General features: G+C 37.6%; 1 protein-coding gene across 2 annotated transcripts in view; it reads right to left on the reverse strand.

The window, feature by feature from the left end:
* The window catches only part of LOC127422393 (bleomycin hydrolase-like), a 43969-nt gene that overhangs the window by 12663 nt on the left and 7469 nt on the right, over positions 1 to 23837 (reverse strand). For both annotated transcript variants that reach the window (XM_051665884.1, XM_051665885.1), the window contains exons 6-10: positions 23041 to 23133; positions 4287 to 4442; positions 4024 to 4182; positions 1306 to 1373; positions 1102 to 1219 (exon numbers count right to left, since the gene is read on the reverse strand). In XM_051665884.1, the coding sequence (XP_051521844.1) occupies positions 1102 to 1219; positions 1306 to 1373; positions 4024 to 4182; positions 4287 to 4442; positions 23041 to 23133 (594 nt within the window). The remainder of the gene's footprint in view (positions 1 to 1101; positions 1220 to 1305; positions 1374 to 4023; positions 4183 to 4286; positions 4443 to 23040; positions 23134 to 23837) is intronic.

A 23837-nucleotide genomic window follows, 5' to 3' on the forward strand; every position in this document is an offset into this window, starting at 1 on the left:
AACTTAAAGTATTTTAAACAGGGTGGATGTCCGTAGAGAAAGACCAAAATATAATTCCCTTTTCACTGTACATCTTGCCATTGCAGTCTCTAGGCACGATCATTATTTCAAGCTCGATTACACTTCCTAGTTCTTGACGCATGCGCAGAGCGCTAGATGGCACTATAGTAAATGTAACTGAATTTGAAATCATGATCGCCAAGGAGACTGCTGATGTCTAGTGTGATTTCTAGTGAAAAATGAGTTACATTTTGGTCTGTTCTCACCCAAAACTGACTTGAGAGCTTCTGAAGACATGGATTAAACCACTGGAGTCGTTTGGATTATTTTTATGCCACCTTTGTGCTTTTTGGAGCTTCAAAGTTTTGGACACCATTCACTTGCATTTTGTGGACCTACAGAACTGAAATAGTCTTCTAAAAATCTTAGTTTGTGTTCTGCAGAAGAAAAAAATTCATACATACTGGGATGGAATGAGGGTGAGTAAATGATGAGAGAATTTTTATTTTTGGGTGAACTATTTTGAACTAGCACAAGTTTCCGTATTAATCTAAGCATGTTCAGCAATGTCAGGTCTTAACAATAAATCAATAAGGACTTTTTCTGCTGACAGAGATTTTTACTTGCTCTATCAACATTTTCACTGGCCACAGTCACAAAAAAATTAAGCAACATATTTTTAAATGTGTAAACAAATGACATTTTTCAGTAACATTAAGAGCTATAATGTAACTTATAAATTCATAAACACACTTTTGCTGGAAAACCATGGCATAAAGTGCAACACATTACAGATTTTTTTATATTTTGACCCATTCTATAGGACGCTTCCCAGATTATAACTCATTTTTGCAAATATTGACAAAACTTTGTTAGCTAGTTAGAGAATGTTTCCTTGGTGACATATTTCAATTTGCACTATTTGCAACAATTACTGTACGTTCACAAAAACAAAAATCATAAAGAAAACAAATTTTAATGAATGTAAAACAAAGCAGCACTGGCCTGATAGGTCAAACGAAAGTTCTGTCAACTGGCCCAAAATTTTCTCAAGGAGCTATCCTTACTATTGAGCCCTGAATGTGCAATTGCTCTCAATACCTTGTCAGTGACAGCAGTCAGGATCATAGCATGGGTCATTAGGGAGTCTCCATAGATCAGCCTCTCCGCCTTAGATAAGTTCTTCACTGAGACACCAAACACCAGCTCATGGTTAAACCTACATGCATATACAGAGAAAACTTGGTATCATGAACACATGTATCAATTTCTTATTTTATAACTAAAGAAAGTGCCAATACTTACACATTCATGTCATTGATGCCTAGTTTGCTGTGGAAATGCTTGCCGACATCACAGCCAAACCACACAGCCTGATACCAGAAAAAGAGAGACACTAATTAATACAGATATCCCAAAGTCCACTTTGAGAAGGAAAGTTATTTTATTTTCATTGGTAACACTTTACAATAAGGTTTCATTTGATAACATTAGGTAAATTTTACAACATTTATTAATCTTGATTAAGGTTAATTTCAACATATAGTAAAACAAGTTGTATATGTTAACAGTAGTTAATGCACTATGCAGTAACAATGAACAATTCTATTTTTATTAACTAGCATTAAAAAAGATTAATAAATGCTGTAAAAACGTATGTTTCATTGTTAGTTCATGATACCTAATGCATTAACTAATGTTAATGAATGGAACCTTAAATGTAAAGTGTCTCACTACACATTCTCAACTTAATCATCCTTTGATATTCTCTATGCATGTGCTAGTTAAGCAGGTTGAAAAGGCCTATTCTTTTTTTTTTTTTTTAATTTTCACCCCAATTTGGAATGCCCAATTCCCAATGTGCTCCAAGTCCTCGTGGTGGCATAGTGACTCTCAGCTGCCTCTGCGTCTGAGACCGTCAATCCGCGCATCTTATCACGTGGCTTGTTGAGTGCATTACCGTGGAGACATAGCGCATGTGGAGGCTTCACGCTATTCTCTGCGGCATCCACGCACAACTCACCACGCGCCCCATTGAGAGCGAGAACCACATTATAGCGACCACGAGGAGGTTACCCCATGTGACTCTACCCTCCCTAGCAACCGGGCCAATTTGGTTGCTTAGGAGACCTGGCTGGGTTCACTCAGCACACCCTTGATTGGAACACACGACTCCAGGGGTGGTAGTCAGCGTCTTTACTTGCTAAGCTACCAAGGTCCCCCGAAAAGGCCTATTTTTTACAACTTTCAATTTTTGGCACGAAACACATGCACAACAAAACTTTCAAACAAAACAATACATCTCCATGAACTCCTTCACACTGAATCTGAAGTATTGTACAGCTTGATTCATCATTCTTTTTATTTTACGTCTATTATACAATACCAAACAATACATTTAGGTATACAAACTTTTTCAGAAAATGTTTAAAAAAAATTGTTTTACACATACTTGTGTCATTTAGTCACATCTGACTTGTTGTAAATAGCTTTTCAATCGAATGCTGATAGAATATGTGGCTAGAAAAAGTGTTGGGTCAAGGACTAGTTCGTTTGGTGACATAGACAAGTGAGTTCATCTAAATTTCCTTTATATATTTTTTGGAGCAGTGGTTGAAAGATGAATTTAAAAGACACAATTTTCTTAAAGGAATATTCTGTGTTCAATACAAGTTAAGCATTTGTGGCATAATGTTGATTACAACAAAAAATAATTTCGACTCGTCCCTCCTTTTCTTTAAAAAAGGAAAAAACCTAGGCTACAGTGAGGCACTTGCAATGGAAGTGACTGGGGCAAATTTTTGGAGGGTTTAAAGGCAGAAATGTGAAGCTTATGCTTTTATAAAAGCACTTACATTAATTATTCTGTTAAAACTTATGTAATATTTGAGCTCTAAAGTAGTTTAAGTCATTGTTTTTACAGTCGTTAAAACGTCATCATGGCTACGAAGTTGTAAAATAGGCTATAACTTTACACAGAAAATGTTAGTAAGCAATTTTATCAAACTAAAGTCATGTTAACACACATTTTGTTGACCTTTTTTAGTCATACTTTTGAAACGTTTATGGATTGGCCCCATTCACTTCCATTGTAAGTGCCTCATTAGCCGCTTTTCCACTATCGGGCCAGTGCGGGCCAGAGCTATCAACTGGTCAGCCGGGGCCAATAGCCTTGGACCTCGAGCCGCAAGACCAAAATAGTTTTGCGTTCCCACCATTGGGCCAATAACTCCATAATTAATACTCTGCTGCGGTGCCAACGTCACACACCCAGCCCATTTCACAAGCAAGAGGGAAGCTCAAGCGGAGTTATCATGTTATCTAGAATATCGAGATTATATCGAATGTAAACAGCAAGATAAGTTAGCATTGACAACTCACCGACTCTAACTGCTATGGTGTCCCAAGTGGTCTCTCCACTAACAGCAGGACGATGTCCCAGCACACCATCTATGAAAGTTCACCGAACCATGTAAAGTAATTTCTTTGGGCACCGTTTTGTCCATTGGGCATTTTAACGGATTTGTACTGTGCCCACATTTTGTACATTTATTTTTTTCCCATTGTGTGCTGGATCCTCAACCTGGGAAGTTCGATGAAACTCCGCCATTGACATTGAACCCACCTCAATCCCCGGTTGGCCCAAGGGTAATCGGCGGTTCAAAGGCCATTGGCCCAGAGTAAGCACAATGAAGTACTGGAAATGCAACTGGCACGCACTAGCACGCAGCTATTGTAACCCAGATTTCAGCTTTTTTTAAGTCAAAATTAAGTTGTGTGGAAATCAATATTATGCCACAGATGCTGTCAATAGAACTTAACTTGTATTGACCCCGGGATATTCCTTTAAGGGATATGATAGTTTTGAGAAAAAAAAGGTTATAGTAATTTAATATTTAGCTTACTGTATTTATTTGTTGAATACCTTTACTGAAGGACAGTGATATAGTTTACATATTGCTAAGAAAAAACAGCTCAAGACAGACTCGTCTACTACTTGCTCAGACAACTAGTTAATTTTACCTCTCCATTCTTGATGGAATCTGCGGCTGCTTTCTTCAGCAGCTCGATGGGCTGGTTGTTGTAAAGTGTTCTGCGGCCGGCCACCATGTTACCCAGAAACTCCACGCTGTACAATTTCCCATAGGGGTTCTGAGGTCGAGGGTCATTAACGAGGCAGACCTGCATGGAGATGTAACGCAACCTGTGAGTAAGGGCTACAACAGACTGATGCGGGAAAGTCAACAACTGATGGAAGATGTTGAGGTTCTTGGTTCTACTCAAACCTTGTCCTGGAGATTGTAGAGGGGCTTGACGTGCTTTGTGTAGAACTCCAAAGGAGTCAGAGGCCCCATACGGTGGAAGTTCTTTTCCTTGTCCCGGTATTCCCAACAAATGGTGTCTGGAGGACTGCCCAGACACACACTGGCCACTCGAAACACCTGAACACATTCAATTAAAGACAATAAGAAACCCACACACAAATACTTAATTTGATTTTTTGAAGACAATTTGAGTGGTGCTTGCCCATGCAAAATTTGCCAGTACGATGCTAGGGTATTCAGAGAGGTTTATTTAGCATCAAGCTATGCAGTTGCTAAAGGTGATCTAGGTAGTTTCTATGTGGCCCAGGTCTCATGATATTCAGGGGCCTAGATATGGTTTGGGTTCTTCAACGTAAATCTTTAGGATTTTTCGCCAGTTTTTCATCTGATAGGTGAAAATCGCAAGTCAGATTACATAGCGCAACTCAGCTCAACAAGTGAATTATACTGTCATTAGGACAAATGGTGCAGGATGAGTTATGTGCCTAAATTTAACAATTAGTACTTAGGCCGATAGTAAGTGTAACATGCATAGTGGAAGGTCATGAGCTTCTACTAACCAGGCACCTAACCAGAATCTAAAATTCAAACATAGTTGATTGAAAGTTTGCATTAAGTTTGAACTTTACAAAGATGGATGACATATGGATCATGATATCTGAAATAACAGGGACAAACTAACCACATTAGAGAAAGCTCTGGCTTTGATAGGGTGTAGCTGAGAAGACCGGTAGAAACACAAACATTTGTGTCTGAAGGTTCCAATGTTTGACTGGGCCCTGTCGGTCTCTGTTACTCTTTTCTAAACTCAAACTGTTTTTAGTACTCAGAACTTAGCCCTTTGTTACCCAGATAGAGCAATCTCAGGCATTTCCTGCCCTCTCCTTACCATGGCCTAAGCTTTACATTTTGGAATGCAGATTTCTCATAGCCAAGATTAACTTGACCTTGATAATCCACGCTTCTTCTCTACCTCTCGCAAACATGCACAGGCGGGAATGCCAAAGACTGGACAGATAAGATGCTTTGGTCTTTTTTTTTTTCTTGGACCGACAAAGAAGTGCACCACACAAACTGAATTTTACAGAGATTCCTGGTTGACTTTATTTTCCAGTTAAATCCAAGCAACTGAAATTTCATAGGGTGAATATAGAAACGTGAAATTATTTTTGGCTTCTTAAGCCCTTTAAAGGAATAGTTCACACACAAATGAAAATTCTGTCCTCATATACTCACTCTCATGTCATTCCAAACCTGCATACCTTTCTTCCTTCCACTGAACACAAAAGAAAATAGGTAACACTTTACAATAATTTCCATCTGTTAACATTAGTTGATGTATTATGTTTCATGAAATAACAATGAACAATATATCTTTACAGCATTTATTCATCTTGTTTAATGTTCGTTGATAAAAATACAATTGTTCATTGTTAGTTTATAATGCAGTTACTAATATTAACACATTCAACTTCTACTTTTAGAAATGTATTAGTATTTGCTCTATTTAACATTAAATAAGAATAATGAATGCTTGTTCATCGTTAGTTCACGTTAACTAATTAAGTTACCTAATGTTATGAAATGGAACCTTTTGAAGTGTTAAGGCCCCGGCAAACTCACAGAGTAGTAGTTCTTTGTTCTTCACTCAGAGCCAAAATGAATTTCAAAACAGCTGAGCAACGGTATACTGTTTGCACACATTCAGACACCTGCCACGCCACTGGGGGAGGCGATTAGAGGAGCATTTAAATATGAGCATGCACAAGACTACATGTAAAACCTTAACTAATAACTAACTAACCTTAACGACAATAAAATGCATCCATGACTTCATGCCTCATTCTATGAGTAGAATTCACACTGGATCAGTAAAAGATGCTTTTTAACCACTCAATTATGATTTAACCCTCATGCACTGTTCGGTCATTTTTGACCAAAATCAATTTTGTTTCTTCAATAAAACTGGTTTCCTTTATCTGACTGGTACGAGACTTGGTGACTTCTCATCCATTTGATATCTGAACACACACAAAGAAATTGGAGTTGATTTGATCAATATAAGTCCAAAAAGCAACCTTTTTGACATGGAGTGCCATTATTTTAACAGCGACAGAGGAGCAGTCTATTTTATTTATATGACGTTTTTCGCACCTGCATTCCAATCTACATCTTGATGTAATCCAACCTCATGATCACGCAGCATGTTTTCATCAGCTGAATGGGAGACTAAACACTATTAAAGTGTGATGAGACTCACGCTGCTTGTGCAAGCCATTCACGCATCACAAGCCCATCAACTATTTAGCCCTTTTTGGTGAATTGCACCTGCAAAATCCTAAAACTTTATTTCCAGGTTTAATTTATATTTTGAATGGACTCAGATTTTTGAACCACACGATGTGGGTTTATATTTTCTTTTTTAATGTAATTTTGAGTGTGACCATGGATTAAGGAGGGTGTACCTGTATGCTAGGTTGGAAATCTCAACAATTAATAGTGGTTTTCCTTATTACATCACATGCTGTTCTGAAAGCAATAAGAAACAAATGAAACACGGAATGTAGGCTGTCATCTGCACAGCCTGACCGAAGCAAAGCAGGCGCGTTTAACCGAAAGTTAAGCGCTGCCGGCTCGTGATGTGCAAATGGCTTGCACGAGTCTGTTGGGTATACTGCAGTCTCGTTACATTTTAACTTTTTGTTTAGCCTCCCATTCAGCTCATGAAAACACGCTGCGTGATCATGAGGAAGGATTACATCAAGATGTAGAACGGAATGCAGCTGCAGAATTTCATATGAATAAAATAGTCTACTCCTCTCTCGCTGTTGCTGGCGTGCCAGTGATTACCCCTCGTAAGGCCGTAGGTTGCCAACCCCTGGTCTAAGAGAACAAAAAAAGTTACACTTGTACTGTTCCCAGTACAAGGTGACCGCCATAGGAAATGAATGGAAAACACTAAAAATCACAGATTTTTTTTCATTATTATTAAACTTTTTTCTAATTTTATCCCCTTTTCTCCCCAATTTGGCATGTCCAATTCCCACTACTTACTAGGTCCTAGTGGTGGTGCGGTTACCTCAATCCGGTGGCGGAGGACAAGTCCTAGCTGCCTCCGCTTCTGAGACAGTCAATCTGCGCATCTTATCACGTGGCTCACTGTGCATGACACTGCGGAGACTCACAGCATGTGGAGGCTCATGCTATACTCCGCGATCCACGCACAATTTACCACAGGCCCCACTGAGAGTGAGAACTCCTAATCGCGACCACGAGGAGGTTACTCCATGTGACTCTACCCTCCCAAGCAACTGGGCCAATTTGATTGCTAAGGAGACCTGGCTGGGTTCACTCAGCACACCCTGGATTCGAACTCGTGACTCCAGGGGTGGTAGTCAGCGTCAATATTCGCTAAGCTACCCAGGCCCCCCATTTTTTTTTCATTATTTAATATATATAATGTAAAAAAAAGCCATAATGCAGAAAAACATGCACAGACATGAAGGGGTGAGACTACCAAATATCAAGAGTGCAAAATACAAACACACACACAAACATACACACAAAACTGAACTGGTCACACTATAAAACGGAATGTTTTTTTTTTTTTTTTTACATAAAAAAAAAATAAAAATAAAATATATATATAAATAAGCCACAATGCAGAACACACACACACCAAAATGAATTGGTGAGACAATAACACATCTACAATTCTGAACACACACACCTTGTTATTCTACTCATTTCAGGTATGCAAAAACTGACAAAAATATCCTCAAACAAAATGCTAAACTTTGACAAAAGTAGTTTTTGATAATGTTTAAATATATATCTAAATGCAGAACTTGTGACAAAATCTAGAAATCATCTTCTCCTCAACCAGGGATGAATAAGTAGCTCTCTGCAGCCATCTAGTGTTTATACTTGTAATTTCATCTGGTTTTTATTTTTTAAATGGACAGCACAATTTGATTCTTGAGACTTTAAGCTTTCAAACGGTATATAATTTATGAGGATTGGTTCAGTATTTGAGAAAATATTCAAAAGTAAAAAAAAGTCAATTTTCAAACTCAAGGTCATATAGGTAAATAAATTATTAAATACAATAAAAAAAAAGGTCTAAATAGGTTTCTAAGTGAACAATCATAAAGATGTAGTTAAGTTTGCACCAGCTTGTTAATAACCCTGAAAGCCGGTGTGTTCATGTTGACTGATCTTAACTGACTGAACGGGAATTAGATGTCGACCTCAAAGTAGGTGGAGCTCCTGGTCACACCTACCAAAGATGTGGACCAATGGCAGTAAGAAGGTGTTTAGCAGCCGGTCCAAAATTTCCTGAAAGTTCACGCTGGCGAGCTGTTACAAACCTCCGAAACTAACTTAAAAACACCTTCGTTTTGGCCAGATTTCGTTCTAAACGATGTCACACTTGTTTGTTCTTTGATTTCGTATTAAGTGTGCCAGGGCCTTTCCCAGGAAATATTTTGCACAATGTCAGAACTTCTTTTTCCCATACACCAAAATTAAATGGTCATTTGTACTGATGCAAAGTTCCAAAAAGGACATACAATTACTATTTTATGAAAAGTACCAATTAAAAAAAAAAAAAATCAATTAAAATTGTACAATTAAAAAATGAACACACACTGGAACCAGTCACAAGATGGTCCAGAACCAATGATGTTTGACACCATTGACATAAGACTTCAGGCAACACATTTAAAAGTACTTGTGTAAGTGAGATCTGAGATCTTTGAGAGTCCAAACGATTACTTGTATGGTGCTTTTTGTCTTATTTGGAGGTTGACAGTATAACTCACCATCCACTTTCTTTGTATGAAAAGAATAGCTCGGACTTTGTCTAAATTTTTGTTTTGTGTTTCACAGAAGAAAGAGCAAAATACATGAGGATAAGAAAATGATAACAGAATTTTCATATTGGATGAACTAACCCTTAACTTCACTTAACCCTATTCCTTTCTGTGGCCATTGGCGGGCCAACTGTATTCTTTAGATGCTTTTAAAAGGAAGAAAGAAGTTTTCTCTAGGTACCCAACCCTCTTTCCTCATCTCTCTCTCTTTTCCAGCTCCATCCCGGAAAGACCATTTAGCATTTGAGTTTGTTTTCTCTGTCCAGTCTTCCCAGAGGGAGAGTACATACTGTACCAGCAGTGCCTGGCCCTTTTTCCTCCCCGTTGACCCAGCGTTGGTCCCAGTTGCTCCAACCGCCCAAACAGCCTCTGTATCGCATGCTCTCAAATCCTCCCTCTTCCTTGGCAGGTTAGATAAAGGCGCAGGACCGTCCAAACAACACGAACAACCTTTTTTCTTTTTTTTTTTACTGTTGAAAAGTGCTGCTCACCAAAACAATGGCCGAGGCTCACTGACGTCAGCCCAGAGCCAGCAAGTCAATATTGAAACACCTGTCTGTGGTTGGGTGGCCACAGGGCAGCAGGAAAAGCAGAGAGGCTCTACCAGTGTGGAGTGGCTGGCACACAGGCCAGGAAGATGAGCACGCCACAGCACAATGTAAATCTTTTGCTTAAGAAAAAAACAAAACATCTCCTAAATCTCATTTCCTCTGGCTGTTCTGTCATGCTTTGACTCGGGATCATGCAGGATCTGTGAGTCGGAGTAAGTTTGTGCATATCTTAAACAAGTTTAGGGTGTTCCTTTGATCTGTTTGAATAAACTGAAACTGATGTTTTTGTTTATATGTCTCTGTAGCCAATGAAATATTGTATAACCAAATGCAAAATGTGCATGCTTGCACAATGGGTAAAGGATCTGAAAAATGGTACATCAAGATTTACAACCTCAAACCTCCCCAACAGATTGGCACAAGCATTTGTGGGATGGGAATAAGGAATTGAACGGTTCCAGTTAAGATTCTTTTAAACAACTCTGATTCCTTAATGGTTGTATTAACAATTCTTAATATTTGAAAATTAGAAAATCTATTTTTATTGCATTTTCTGCCCTCAGCAGTCTGTTGCTAAATAATTTGATTATTTTAGATTTTATCAGAGCAGATATACAGTATCAAACCAGAGATACATTTAATAAAATATTTGCAAAAAAGCATGGTTATACAGACTTTTTAAATGACATTTTAGAGCAATAAATACAATATAATAACTGGTCCTACTGTTACTATATATTAATCAAAAATCTAAGATAAACAAAAAACAAAAACATTATTCATTTATTTTTTCCATTCCAAATTCTACTGATTACAACAAAATTCGTCATGGGTAAACACTGTCATATTAACAACAAGTCAGCAATGACTCTGCCTGATTTAAATCTTATGAGCCTTAAGTACAACATTACATAACACAGTAATAGTTATTGGTTAATTTCGAGCTGGACATGACAGAAGTAAAATTTACTAAAAAAAGATCCTGGTCATAAGAGTCATTTGTTTGGGAACTGCATTACACTAGTTGCGCTGTAGATTTAAAAGAACAGCATCATAGGAGTAATTTATTTGGGAATCGGACTACACTGGTCGTGCTATGTGTTTCATGCTATAGATTCAATGGAGGGGCAGCACTGCCGCTGAATAGTGTAGAAGGAAACACTAAGTATTTTAGTACAATGCTATGTCTGCATTGGCAGAAAAAATGCATATTCAAGAGCCCGTTAACCAATCCAAAAGTCATGAAAAACATACAGTTTCTGTATTTTTTGATCAATGGAACGGTTTCCTAATAAGAACCGGTTCTCCATTCCCAACCCTAAGCATTTGTGAGGGGTTTTAGGAAAATGTTTGCATTTATTACAAAGGCTCAGAGCCATGGCCTAGCGGTTAGCAAGCATGCGCCAACACATTGAGCCATGGTGCTTACGCCATGCGAGCAACATGAGGTTGAATATGGCACATGAGTCTCATTCACTCCTCTCCAGCATTTTCTGTCCTTCCTTTTACTATCCCTACAAATAAAACATTTACAAATAATTATTTGGCAGACACATTTATGTGCATTCATCAGCATGTGCGCTCCCTGGAAATAAAACCTTAAACCTTGGTGTTGCAAGTGGCATGCTCTTTCAGTCGAACTACAGAGAAAACAAACAAAAAAAAAAAAAGTGTGTGGGTGTCCTCTGTCATCCTATATCCACACTAGATGGTAGATTCAAAAACCTTTGTATACCATGAGGGATGACAATGCCACCTAGGCACAAACCTGACCTAACCTCTCATTCCAGTGAGTTGAGATACTGCCTTATTTGGGTTCACAAGCACCTGCTACTGGGTAAATGACATGCCCTCATGTGGACAAAGGGTATTCCAGATGTAAATGTGGTGCATACATGCAGTAATTGTTGCTATTGGTTTGTTGACAAGGAAATTCAGAACAAGAACAGACTGGCAGGCTGTTTCAAATCGAAGTAATCCATGTGCACGCAATCACCTGTGCAATTGGCATATGAAGGCACAACATAGCACCATTTCAGGACTCTGTGTAAAGGTACATGTAGCTGTACATGCTCTTGGCCGAAAACATTGGTCTTTTTCTACAACTGGCAAACATTGTTACCAAGACCATGCCGCTGATCCTAACATTTTGTTTGTTTGTTTGCATCTGTTTTCCAACCACAGCTCTGCAAGGAAGTAAACAAAATAACTTAGTTCAACACAAGATGTCATGTCAATTTTCCTCCAGACCATTTGACTGCTTTTTGTTATGTGGAAGATATGACACAGTGCAAGCCAAAATATAATTTAAAGCATGATCACAGCAAAAGGGGCAATGTAGAACTGACAAAAGCTTTTGATTGATTAACTTGAACTTTTCCAGTAAACATGAAACACATGGGGTCCATATAGACACTAACAAATAAAATTTAAGAAGGCAGTTTCAGTATGTGACTGTGTTTCTGCAGAGCTGGCTTGGTCCCATTGCATTACACACGACAACAACACAGTGACCAGCCACAGAATTTGGCCAAAAAAAACAGTCCTGTCACCTCGACCATAAATAAACACTATGTCCTTCAGTACATGCAAACAAGTACACACACTTGCGTATGATAGCTGGGAATGGAAGATGTCTATATTATGAAAAAAAAAAAGGAATTGTTTCTATGCATTAAAGGATCATGTCAAAATCTAATCTAAAATATTCTTTTCACCACACACACACGCACGCACGCACGCACGCACGCCTTCAAAACAGCACCAATTCTCCTACTTACACCTGGACACAGTTTTTCTTGGTTGTTGGCACATAGGATGTTCCAAGTTTCTTGGAGAATTTGCCACATTTCTTCTATCTATTATGGCTGTCCCTATTGCTTCTGTCTCTTCATGTAATCCCAGACTCAACTGATGTTCAGTGGGGGCCTTTGTGGGGTCCATGCCATCTGTTGCAGGGCTTCCTGTTCTACAATTCTATTCTATGCAAAAGGAATGTTTGAGAGTCTAAAATGTATATCTCCTAATGACACACTAAAGCTGAAGATATACATAACTATCTTAAGACAAATGCTTTTGTGAAACATCTTAAGTGACAAACTTTTGCATAGTACTGTCTGTGTGTGTGTGTGTGTGTGTGTGTGTGTGTGTGTGTGTGTGTATATGTATGTATGTATGTATATATATATATATATATATATATATATATATATATATATATATATATATCCCATCTAAGTGCCCAGCATATAGATGGGAACTCCTTCAATACTGTTTAAAAAGCATCCCAGGGTGATATCTCAAGAAGTTGTTTGAGAAAATGTTAAGAGTACATTTCTGAAAATTCTAGGTAAAGGGTGACTACTTTGAAGATGCTAAAATATAACACAGTTTTGATTTATTTTGGATTTTGTTTAGTCACAACATAATTCCCATAGTTCCATTTATGTTATTCCATAGTTTTGATGACTTTAAAATTATTCTAAAATGTGAAAAAAAATAAATTAAAAAAATAAAGAATGAGTAAGTGACCCTAAACTTTTGAACGGCAGTGTATATATTAGAGCTGTCAAAATTAATGCTTTAATTTTTCTTAATTGCGATTAACCCATTTACCGTTAGACCCATTTAACTCTGGTTAGAAGGGCAGAACCTTTGCGATGTGTCCGCCCAGACTCATTACACAGGGTGCTCCAGATGTAAACGTACACACACACACACACACACCACAAACACACACAACAGCGCTTCCATGTCAGTGATCAAATGATGGAGAAAGGAGCTCTTGAAGCTATTTATTGTACAAAACAAGCCCAGATGGAACTTGTGACAGAAGTATTAAGAATTTTTCAGCCTAAGCAAGGCGCATTTTAATTACCACAGAAGCATGCCAGGTCTTCTATCACCAAAACAAAGAATGAGCCGTTTTTGTCTGCAAGCCAGTGTTTCCTGTACCGCTATTCAGCAGCGGCATTCCTGTTTATAATCAACAAAGCTGTCAACACTGCAAGTGTGCGACGTTGGGGCGATCTAGTATTGCCCGCTTTCATATTGTGGCGCTCAATCATAAAAAGGCAGAAATAGCAATAATAAAAACAAATGCCTTGTATGCAACCAGAACTGCTCAGCTGCAGGGTAAATTTATCTTTAATATACATATTATATAAGCAAGGTTCTCTCAGGATTTAATTTGTTAACATTTTTAATGCAGTTTGTCAACACTAAATGGCCATTTTTAATGTAACTGTTGAGTATTGACTTGTACTCTTAAAGTGATAGTTCACTCAAAAATGACATGTCTGTCATCACTTACCTTTGTGTTGCTGCTACAATGTGAGGAAGAATGTTAGTTTCAGTAAACATTCACTTTTATTGTATGAAAAGTAAGATGCAGTGACAGTGAACGGTGACTGAGACATACTGCCTAACATCTCCTTTGGTGTTCTACTGAAGAGGCAATTTCATTCAGACTTGAGGGTGTATAATGATAGAAATTAAATTTTTGGGTGAACTGCCCTCTAACAACCTGTTAAAGTATTTGATAAAGGTATCTGCCAAGAACAACAACATAAATGTAAGTCAGCACATTCCACATCTTGCTGGGAAACAAGTGAATGAAGAGAAGGGCCGTAATGTAGACTTTATACATACATTTTAGAGGTAAGCAGTGAGAAAAGTAGCCCCTGCGTAATATTTAGGTGAGATTGTTGTAACACTTTAGGGGCTCTATTTTCGTGTGCGTGCAAAGCGCAGCGCTATGTGCTACGATCGTGCACAACGTCTTATCCAATTTTTGTGAGAGCGCTAATTCTAAGGGCAATTTTCATGCCAGCGCAAAGAACAAATGGCCATGGGTGGAAGTGTTTGCGCTAATGTGGGTGTAGGCAAATTAAGTGGTGCAAAGCACAATTTGCTATTTTCCTAAGAATTTGGTCATTGTGCTAAGTTTCAATACCACCTCTTAACTCAGCGCAAAGTCCAAATTCAGTTCCTGCATTTGCAGTTTGGAGATTCCACTAGCAGGTGGTAATAAAGTTCATGTCCAAACTCTGAAAATATAGTGGAACATTAAATTAAGTCCCTGACAATCACTGTCATAGCCGTTTTGAGAAGAATTTATAATTATGAGATGGTGTTAAACTATCTAAAGGTCATGGCTTATTTTTTAATTATTATCATTATGTTTATATTTACAATTGTACTTATGATCTAATTTATATCGGTATTTTTGTATTTTTTAGTGATTTTTTAATTCACTGTAAAAGGGGCAGTTGAAAGAAGTTGACAGAGTAAAATGTTTGGATATAGTATTAGTTTTTTGATCACTTCGTTATATTGATTATATTTTCGTTTCGTTTGAAGTGTAATTTGAATTTAGAAATATGTTTAATTTAATTTGTTCGTGTTTCAATAAATTATTTTATCAAAACCAAAATCGACCGGTAGAAGTGAAGTGCACTCTGATACAATCACTGTTAATTCTAGCCAAGATTTGTGCATCAGTAGATGAAAATGATTAATAATACTTACATTCTCTACAATTTAAAAGAGCATACATCCAAATTCTGATGAAAATCACATTTTTCATGCATATGAAAGGAGCAGGTGGTGTGTCACTATCATAGAAATATGCCTGGCATTAATCAAGGCCCCAGTTAATGCACAAAAGAACGCAAGTCCATATTTCTATTCTTTTAATTCATTGCATACAGTACATTTACACTACCAACTTCTTATAAATGTGCTGTCTTTGTTTAAATAATTGGTACTTGAGGGAATGGACTATATAATAAGACGCAGATGCTGGAATAACCAGAGAAGAACCTCAGAAATAAATTGGTTTGGTCCAGCCTTTTGCAAGTTGTGCACATGATTTCGCCAAACCCACTTGCACCTAGACTTAGTGCATGCTTGCACAAAAATACCAAAACTTCATGGCCATTGTGCTTATGACTTAAGGCATTGCGTTGCGCGTAACGCTTGTGCTCTTAAAATAGGGCCCTAGATGTTTTAGTATTACAAATTGTATTCCCCCAAAAGTGCATTAGGTCCAAATACATCTGCATATGCAACGCCTATTATTCCGTCATTGCACCCTTGGCCCCGCCCACTGGTGTTCAGTCAGTCACACAGTTGAAGAGAAGAGAGATGGGGCCTGTCATGGGAGATTCATCCAAAGTGGACTTACACAGGACATCTTTATGTACCTGTCTGGATTTAAATGTTTTTCTACATAAACATGCACAGACAGACGTCTTTGACCACTTGATACATATCTCGGGCCGCTTTTAAAAGACGTGGTGTCAAGTTACAACTCTGAAGAGGAGAAGCTCTCTGTCATTCAGCAGCTGCCCTGCTGTTTTGAGCACAAACGCGTCATGGACGCTATTTGTAGTTGTTGGTACGATTCAGGCTTTGCAAAGGAACTGTTGTTGAAGGATGGGGCAGTTAAAAACACTTGGATGCAATCACAAAAAACATGAGTAAACTGTTTCATTCATGAATATTTCATACATAATCATGACTGACGTGCTGACACCGTTTACACTGGGCGCGTCCATTGACACGATGCAAAGCAACGGCTTGAGGCTGTCTACACTGGGCGTGTCGACACAAACTTTTTAAACCGTTTATTTGTGTTGTTGGCAGTAGTAGCGCCAGCGCATGCAGCACAAAATGGAACGAGACATCTGTTTACAGTTGGCGCAACTTGATGCGCCACAATGGACACTTCCATGGTAGACAACATAATTGATTATAATGGGTTCTATTGCTTTTAATGCGACACGACTCACACGTCCCGTGCAGACAGGGTGTAAGTGTTAACTGCTGTGCTCGAGATGAACATTTTAATATATTCGGATGCAATGTGTTGGATGTGCATGGTGTAAACCCTGACATTTATTCTTATGTTTGGTGCTTATTCAGTTTCTTCCTATTGAGTTTCAAAAATGGCTGTATTCGAGGGGCTGCACGATGTTAACAAATCAGTTGAAGTTTTAAGGAGGCGCTTAGGCCAAAACCAAGCATTTCAGACAGAGGGCCAGAGACAGGGTGCAAAATGATCATATATTTCTAAATGGACTGTTTTAATGCAAAAAAAAAAAAACATTTACTAACATTATCAGTGGACCTCAGGGAAGATATTAAAACTAATAAATATATATATATATATATATATATAAAAGAGCATTTCATGACCTCTTTAATGCCTATTGCAATGAATATGCAAACTATGTGAGGACTAGTTCTTTCAATTAGTCAAACTCCCACTTAGACTTTGGGAAACGTTTAATGTTACTTGAATTGCTGCTATTTTAGTGCATTTCTATCTTTATACCGTGGAAGGCTTTGTTTGGAAAATGTTAATAAAGCATTATTATATTGTTACATATTGTTTTGTTTTCTTTCCTAAGAAGGAAATAAATGCATTTTGACAAGAAAAGAAGTATATTTAGAGTCAAACTTCAGCACAAAATCTGTGTTTAATCGCAATTAACTATGAAAAATTATACGAATAATAGTGATTAAAAGTTGTAATCGACAGACAGCTCACACACACTCACACACACACATATATATATATATATATATACACACATACATACATACAAACAGTATACACACAGATACATGTCATGTTCATATACATGACTTCACACACTATAGTATGTGAAACTAAAGTGTATATTTTATTTCATAATTAGTTTTTCATCATTTTAAATCACATTTTAACTTTTTAAAACTTAAAAAAAAAAAAAAAATCCACATTCTATCAATTTATATGTCATGAAATTGCATGTATAATAATGATAAAGTAACTTTTGGAAATTTCCTGTTAGCTACATGTTTTAACACAAAATATTCACAAGGTTGGAACCTTAAAATTAAGTACTATGTAAAGATAAACAAAAACTTTAGGTTAATGGGGCAAAGCTTTGCACAGGAATTTCAACAAATCCATGCATATAAGCTTTAGAAGCCTATTTGTTAAATTGATCAATGTACAGAGATGTACAAAATGTACAGTGTTTGTTGAAGTTTAAATATTTCATTATGTATAATTGACCATTTATATGTATATATTTACATATTTATTACAAATTTTGTTACATGCTTGTTATGCATGTTTTTTTTTATCTGTGATTTACAAGTGCTTATATTGAGCTTACATTAAATGTGTAGAACAAGCTCTAAAACAGCATTGTCTCTTTAAAAATGAGGTGCCAGTTCAACAAGCACCTCACCAATGTGTTGCGGTTGCATTAATAAGAGAGAAGTAGCACGGTTTTTTACCGCATCCATGCTATGTGTGATTAGAACTGATTATTTTAACTTTTTAATCAACAAAGATATTAAATGAGACCTCATGGATCTCATCTTTGAACACACATTACATGGAACGAGTCAACCAAATGTTTACTTTCATAAAGTGTATTGGCTTATGTGTACAAATATTTACTGTACAAGTTCTCAAATGCAAATTTCTAAGCTCTTGAGTTATGCAATGCTTTTAACTTCATTGAAATCAAAGACATGTGGTACAGTGGTCTGTAGGGCCATACTAGGTAAAGCAGAAAATATAAAAGAAAACATTAATGTAGAAGTGGGCAAAAATACACTAACGTCCACTACAGTGCAACTTGTGGCAACATTGAGACTGCAATGCATACTTGTGTGTGTCCGAAACATTTTGGAACGCAACACATAAAATCGGGCTACAGAAGTGTAACACCCAATTGCTCTGAATGTTGTTGGCCGAGATGAGAGGGGAGCGTAAATTAGCTCAGCAGTCTCCATCTGTGTAGGGTAAATGCATTACGTATAGTGTGTTTGAGCTTTTTCATGCGTGCTCTGCAGAACAGAGGCCTGTCAGAAACAGTCCAGAGAGCAAAAGTTAAACTGTCCAGTCCAGGATCTACATCAGCTCTGTCTAACACAACTGGCTGTTTCATACTGACTCTGGTTAATGAAAGGGTGCCTTTGATCTAACCGTTTTTCATACGAGCATGTACAAACTCACACATACACACGTTTACCAGCTAAATGAGAACAGACCGTAACTTATATTATTTTTATATAAAACCAAATTTAATTACTATAGACCTACCCGACCAAAACCCAGTTTTAACCCTAACCAAACCCTACACCCCTAAAAGAAAGCTCTTAGCATTTTGTGATGTCTCTAAAAGGATGCATTGTCATGTTTAGCTAAATTCTGGTCACAAATTTGCCCCCAAAGTATAACTAAGTGAAAAACACACACAATACATAATTAGCTACATGCTTCATTATAGTATGAAGGGCTGGGTAAAAATATAGATTTTTTGATTAAAAGCCATTTTCATTTGACCAAACCCGATATCGATTCCTAAAATACCAAAGTCAATCTTTTACTTTTGTTTTAAAGTTTACATCAGTTTTGGTTGTGTTGACTACTACAGTATATCCGTTAAATAAATAGCAATTGAACTGCATAGTTTGTGGTTGGGGGGGGGGGGGGGGGGGGGGGGGTTGGTGGTCGATCCAGACCCATCACAGGCTGAATTTGTAACATGTGTCTCATACATAAGCACCACGTTTCTGGAGCATTTGTACTAACAGCTACCCCACAGCTTCTACTTAAAAGTGCACTAAGTACGTTTTTTGCTAATTAAAAAAAGTTTACACAAAAACATGAATAGCATTTTTTTTAAACATGTTGAAATGATGTACACTCACTTGAGATGAAGACTCCAGTCATATCAGAAACCCTATAAAATCTGTTTAATTTTATATGGATCGGATCACCCCCTCATGGACACTGACAAAGATAAAATGTCCAAATAAGAGGTCCCTGCTGTTGTGATTAAACAAACAGCTACGACCTGCAGCTCAACATCAAACGCCAAACGAGAGCACAAAACGGTGTTCAGCCGGACGAAAGCTCGCAAGTCGCTGCTGTCCGGTCACAGTCCGGAGCACAACAATGCACAAAAATTCATTTGGACTAGATAGAAGTATGTCCATTATAGGGATGTGTGTAATATGAGACTGATAAAACACACACAAAGTAACAAAACGGAAGATAAACAAACACAATTGGTGTGAAGCGACATCACTCCAGGACAATCGTGGATGATCGTGCTTAGAGACAACAATGGCAAGATGTACAGTGAAAAAGGAGTTACATTTTGGTCTGTTCCCATCCAAAACCAACTGGATCACTTTAGAAGACATTGATTAAATGACTGGAGTCATATGGATTACTTTTATGCTGACTTGATCTGCTTTTTGAGCTTCAAAGGCCTAATCACCTGGGACCTTCAGAGCTGAAATATTCTTCTAAAATCTTTGTTTGTGTTCAGCAGAAGAAAGAAAGTCATACAAGTCTTAGATGACATGAATGTGAGTAAATGATGAGAGAATTTAAATTTTGGGGTGAACTGTCCCTTTAATTGCCTGTTGTTGGCACTCTGTCTATATGACTTCTCCGCATGTGATCCCATCCACGCCAACCACTGCAGCTTGCCTTTTTGATACAACTGAAACTCAGTGTTCTTCCATGCCTCCAATAAATACACAAACACGCATGAGCACACATTCAAACACACTTCCCAATAACTCCTCTGCCAGGGAAGTGTTACAGAAAACAAACCAACTCCAGATGGACAAACAAACATCCTGTCAAAAAACAGGAAAACTTTGAGTGTAAGCGATATAAACAGGGAAGTATATGGTACTCTGGGCTCTGTTTATCCTGGGAGAGGTGTGCACATCACAAGCTTAGAATGATATTAACTTAGACATGGGTGCCCTGTGTCTCTTCCCACCGCAGATGGTGGAGGTATAGTAATATTGCCAGTGAGATTGCCTTTGCCACTCAATGGCAGGCATCGGGTGATAACGATCATGTTTGTGGAACATTCTGTCATCAACTCCTGGAGGCGCTTGCTCTTTCAATCTCGCTTTTTCTATCTCGCACACACACAAATGTGTGCATACCAACGTTAAATATATAAGAGATACATTCAAATGTTCATAAGCAAATATTCACGAAAACAGGGGCACTTTTTGTATTTTGGTTCACAGGTGGTTGATATTGTTGTTGCTCTGCTGGTTGTTAAATGACTTTTTAATTATTAATGTTTGTGCTAGATCTGGCACTAATTATACTTAGAGCATGTCAGTAGTTACACAATTGGAATATTTTAATTCTCACTCACAGTCTGACATATATTGTAGGTGACAAGGTTTATTTTCTACTTTTTTCGGTAACACTTTATTTTAGTGTCTGTGTTACACAAACACTGCCTGGCCAAAAAAAAAAGTCGCCATTTGGATTTAAATACATTTTATGATCTGGGGTTGCTTCAATTGGTCAGGTCTAGGCTCAGCAATGTTATGCGGCAATAAAATGAAGTCAGCTGGCTACCTGAATGTACTGAATGACCAGGTTTTCCCCTCAATGGATGGGAAATCTTTCCCATCTTTCCTGACGGCACGGGCATATTCCAGGACGACAATGCCAAGATTCATCGGGCACAAATTGTGAAAGAGTGGTTCAGGGAGGATGAGGAATCATTTTCACACATGAATTGCCCACCACAGAGTCCTGACCTTAAACCCATTGAAAGTCTTTGGGATGTGCTGGAGAAGACTTTACAGAGTGGTTCAACTCTCCCGTTGTCAATACCACCTTTAGCTTTGATTATGGCATGCATTCGTCGTGGTATTGTTTCGACAACCTTATGCAACGTCACATTTATTTCCATCCAGAGTTGCATAAATTGTTGGCCGAGATCTTGTATTGACACCAGGAGAGTCGAACCACTCCATAAAGTCTTCTCCAGCACATCCCAAAGACTTTCAATGGGTTAAGGTCAGGCCTCTGTGATGGCCAATTCATGTGTGAAAATGATTCCTCATCCTCCCTGAACCACTCTTTCACAATTTGAGCCAGATGAATCTTGGCATTGTCGTCCTGGAATATGCCCGTGCCGTCAGGGAAGAAAAAAATCCATTGATGGGATAACCTGGTCATTCAGGTACTCAGCTGACTTCATTATATTGACGCATAACTTTGCTGAGCCTAGACCTGACCAACTGAAGCAACCCCAGATCATAACCATCATTTATATCCAAAAGGCAACTTTTTTTTTGGCCAGGCAGTGCATCTTACACGTTACTATTTTAACTTACTATAGTAATAAGAATATGTAAGGTCAAGCAGCCCTACAAAATAATTACACAGTACTTCATTAGTATTACTCAGTAATTATCTATGTAAATACACACTAAAAATGAACACAGTAAAATAAAATGTGACCCTTTTTCTTATAAAGAGAAATGTATTACATATTCTTTTCTATATTTTATTAATTATATGCAGTTCCTTAAAAATAGTAATCCAATACAAATTGCTAATTATTTATCTAAAATTGTAATCAAATTACTTTACTAATTACTTCATTGAAAACGCAATCACATTACTAATTACTTTACTTTTACGTTACTTTCTAACACAATTTTCCGCTCAACAAATAATAAAAAAAAAGCCTATATTTCTTCCTTGTTCACTGTTACACACAAGTCATACACTCAGCACCTCATTTCTCCTTCACAGTGACTAGTTACGGGGCCATAATTCATGTATTCTACATAAATAATATTTTCGAAATAAGCATAACCTTATAAATGTACTTAAAAGCTATTAAATTAATTGAAAGTTAGTATCTGTAATCTGATTACAAGAATTTAAATGTAATGCATTCCACTTTTTTGAATAAAAAGTAATTAGAGTAACTTATCACTTTGTAATTGGATTAGACCCAACACTGATTATATGTGATTTAACACACACTACCAGTCAAATGTTAAATCTATGTGACTGAAGACCTGGTTTATCGAACTTAAGTTGGTATCAATTTCACAGACAAAATTATGAAGCAGTGCCAGTCTGTTTGTTTACTCTGGAAATGCTGTGTGTCTAAGTTTTAATGCGTCTCTTTTTTAGCTAATTCAGTGGGGACAGTTTTTCAAAGCTTACATCTGCTGATAATGAACAAAGAGAAAAGAACGCATGGCAATGTAAGGTTGACAATCTTAATGCCAGTTTACCATTTCTCTCTGTTTATGGGACATTTGGAGAGTTTGCAACCATATTGACGTCCGTGAAAGTTAACCTTGATTGTCAGGCAAGTTGAGGTCTCAAAAGCAGTAATATGACTCCACCGTATGGCCAAAAAGAGGAGCTACATACACAGAATAAATGGAAGGTTGGGTCACTTAAGCCTAACAATCACACCTCACCTCCTCAATCATGGTGTCTATAGTGTCAGACAGCTCCGCTTTAGTGGCCTCGCTGGCTACCATGTTCCTCAGCCTTAGACAGTACTCTCTCAACTGAAACATAAACAAACAGATGCAAACAACAGCACAATTTTATTTTATGAAAGGGAAGGAAATATAATGCTACAGTATGCAAAATCATGGATATCATGAAAACAAATTGCTCTTAAAGGTGAAGCGTGTAATTTAGGCGGCATTGGTGGCGCCAAACAGAATTGCAAAAATAATGACTGTTTTCAAACTGATTTTTTTTAACATTTCTCTGATCAAGGTTTAGAAAGCGGCTCTTCTCCTTGAAAGCAATTATCATAAAATCTGTTTTTTTAGGGAATTTTTAATCCCATCACCAAAGAGAGACATTTATCTATCAGGAAAAAAACGCATCAAGTAACGAGCGCACCACTTTTATGAATATACCCCAAAACTCTGAACTGAGGTGTTCAAATCATTCAGCCTTTCATTCTTTTAAAGGGCAGAAAAGTTTTTTTTCCACTTTTACTGACACATTTTCCCATGTTCATTTTAGTTCTCCATTTATTGTCATGTGAGCAGACTGAAACCGCCATCTTCCTCATTTATTTACAAGACAATGGAAGAGACCTTGGTGACATTCCCCTCTGCTCATCCCGTGACTTGAGAACACTTATGTGATGAAGTTACCATGGTCACATGCAGCCGCTAAGTCCTCATTCAGTAAACATCAACATGAAAGCAAGAGGGGATATATGGCACTCTGGACAACAGCAGCTTTCCAGAAC

This window comes from Myxocyprinus asiaticus, chromosome 31 (genome assembly GCF_019703515.2).
Source record: "Myxocyprinus asiaticus isolate MX2 ecotype Aquarium Trade chromosome 31, UBuf_Myxa_2, whole genome shotgun sequence".
In the NCBI taxonomy this organism is placed as follows: domain Eukaryota; kingdom Metazoa; phylum Chordata; class Actinopteri; order Cypriniformes; family Catostomidae; genus Myxocyprinus; species Myxocyprinus asiaticus.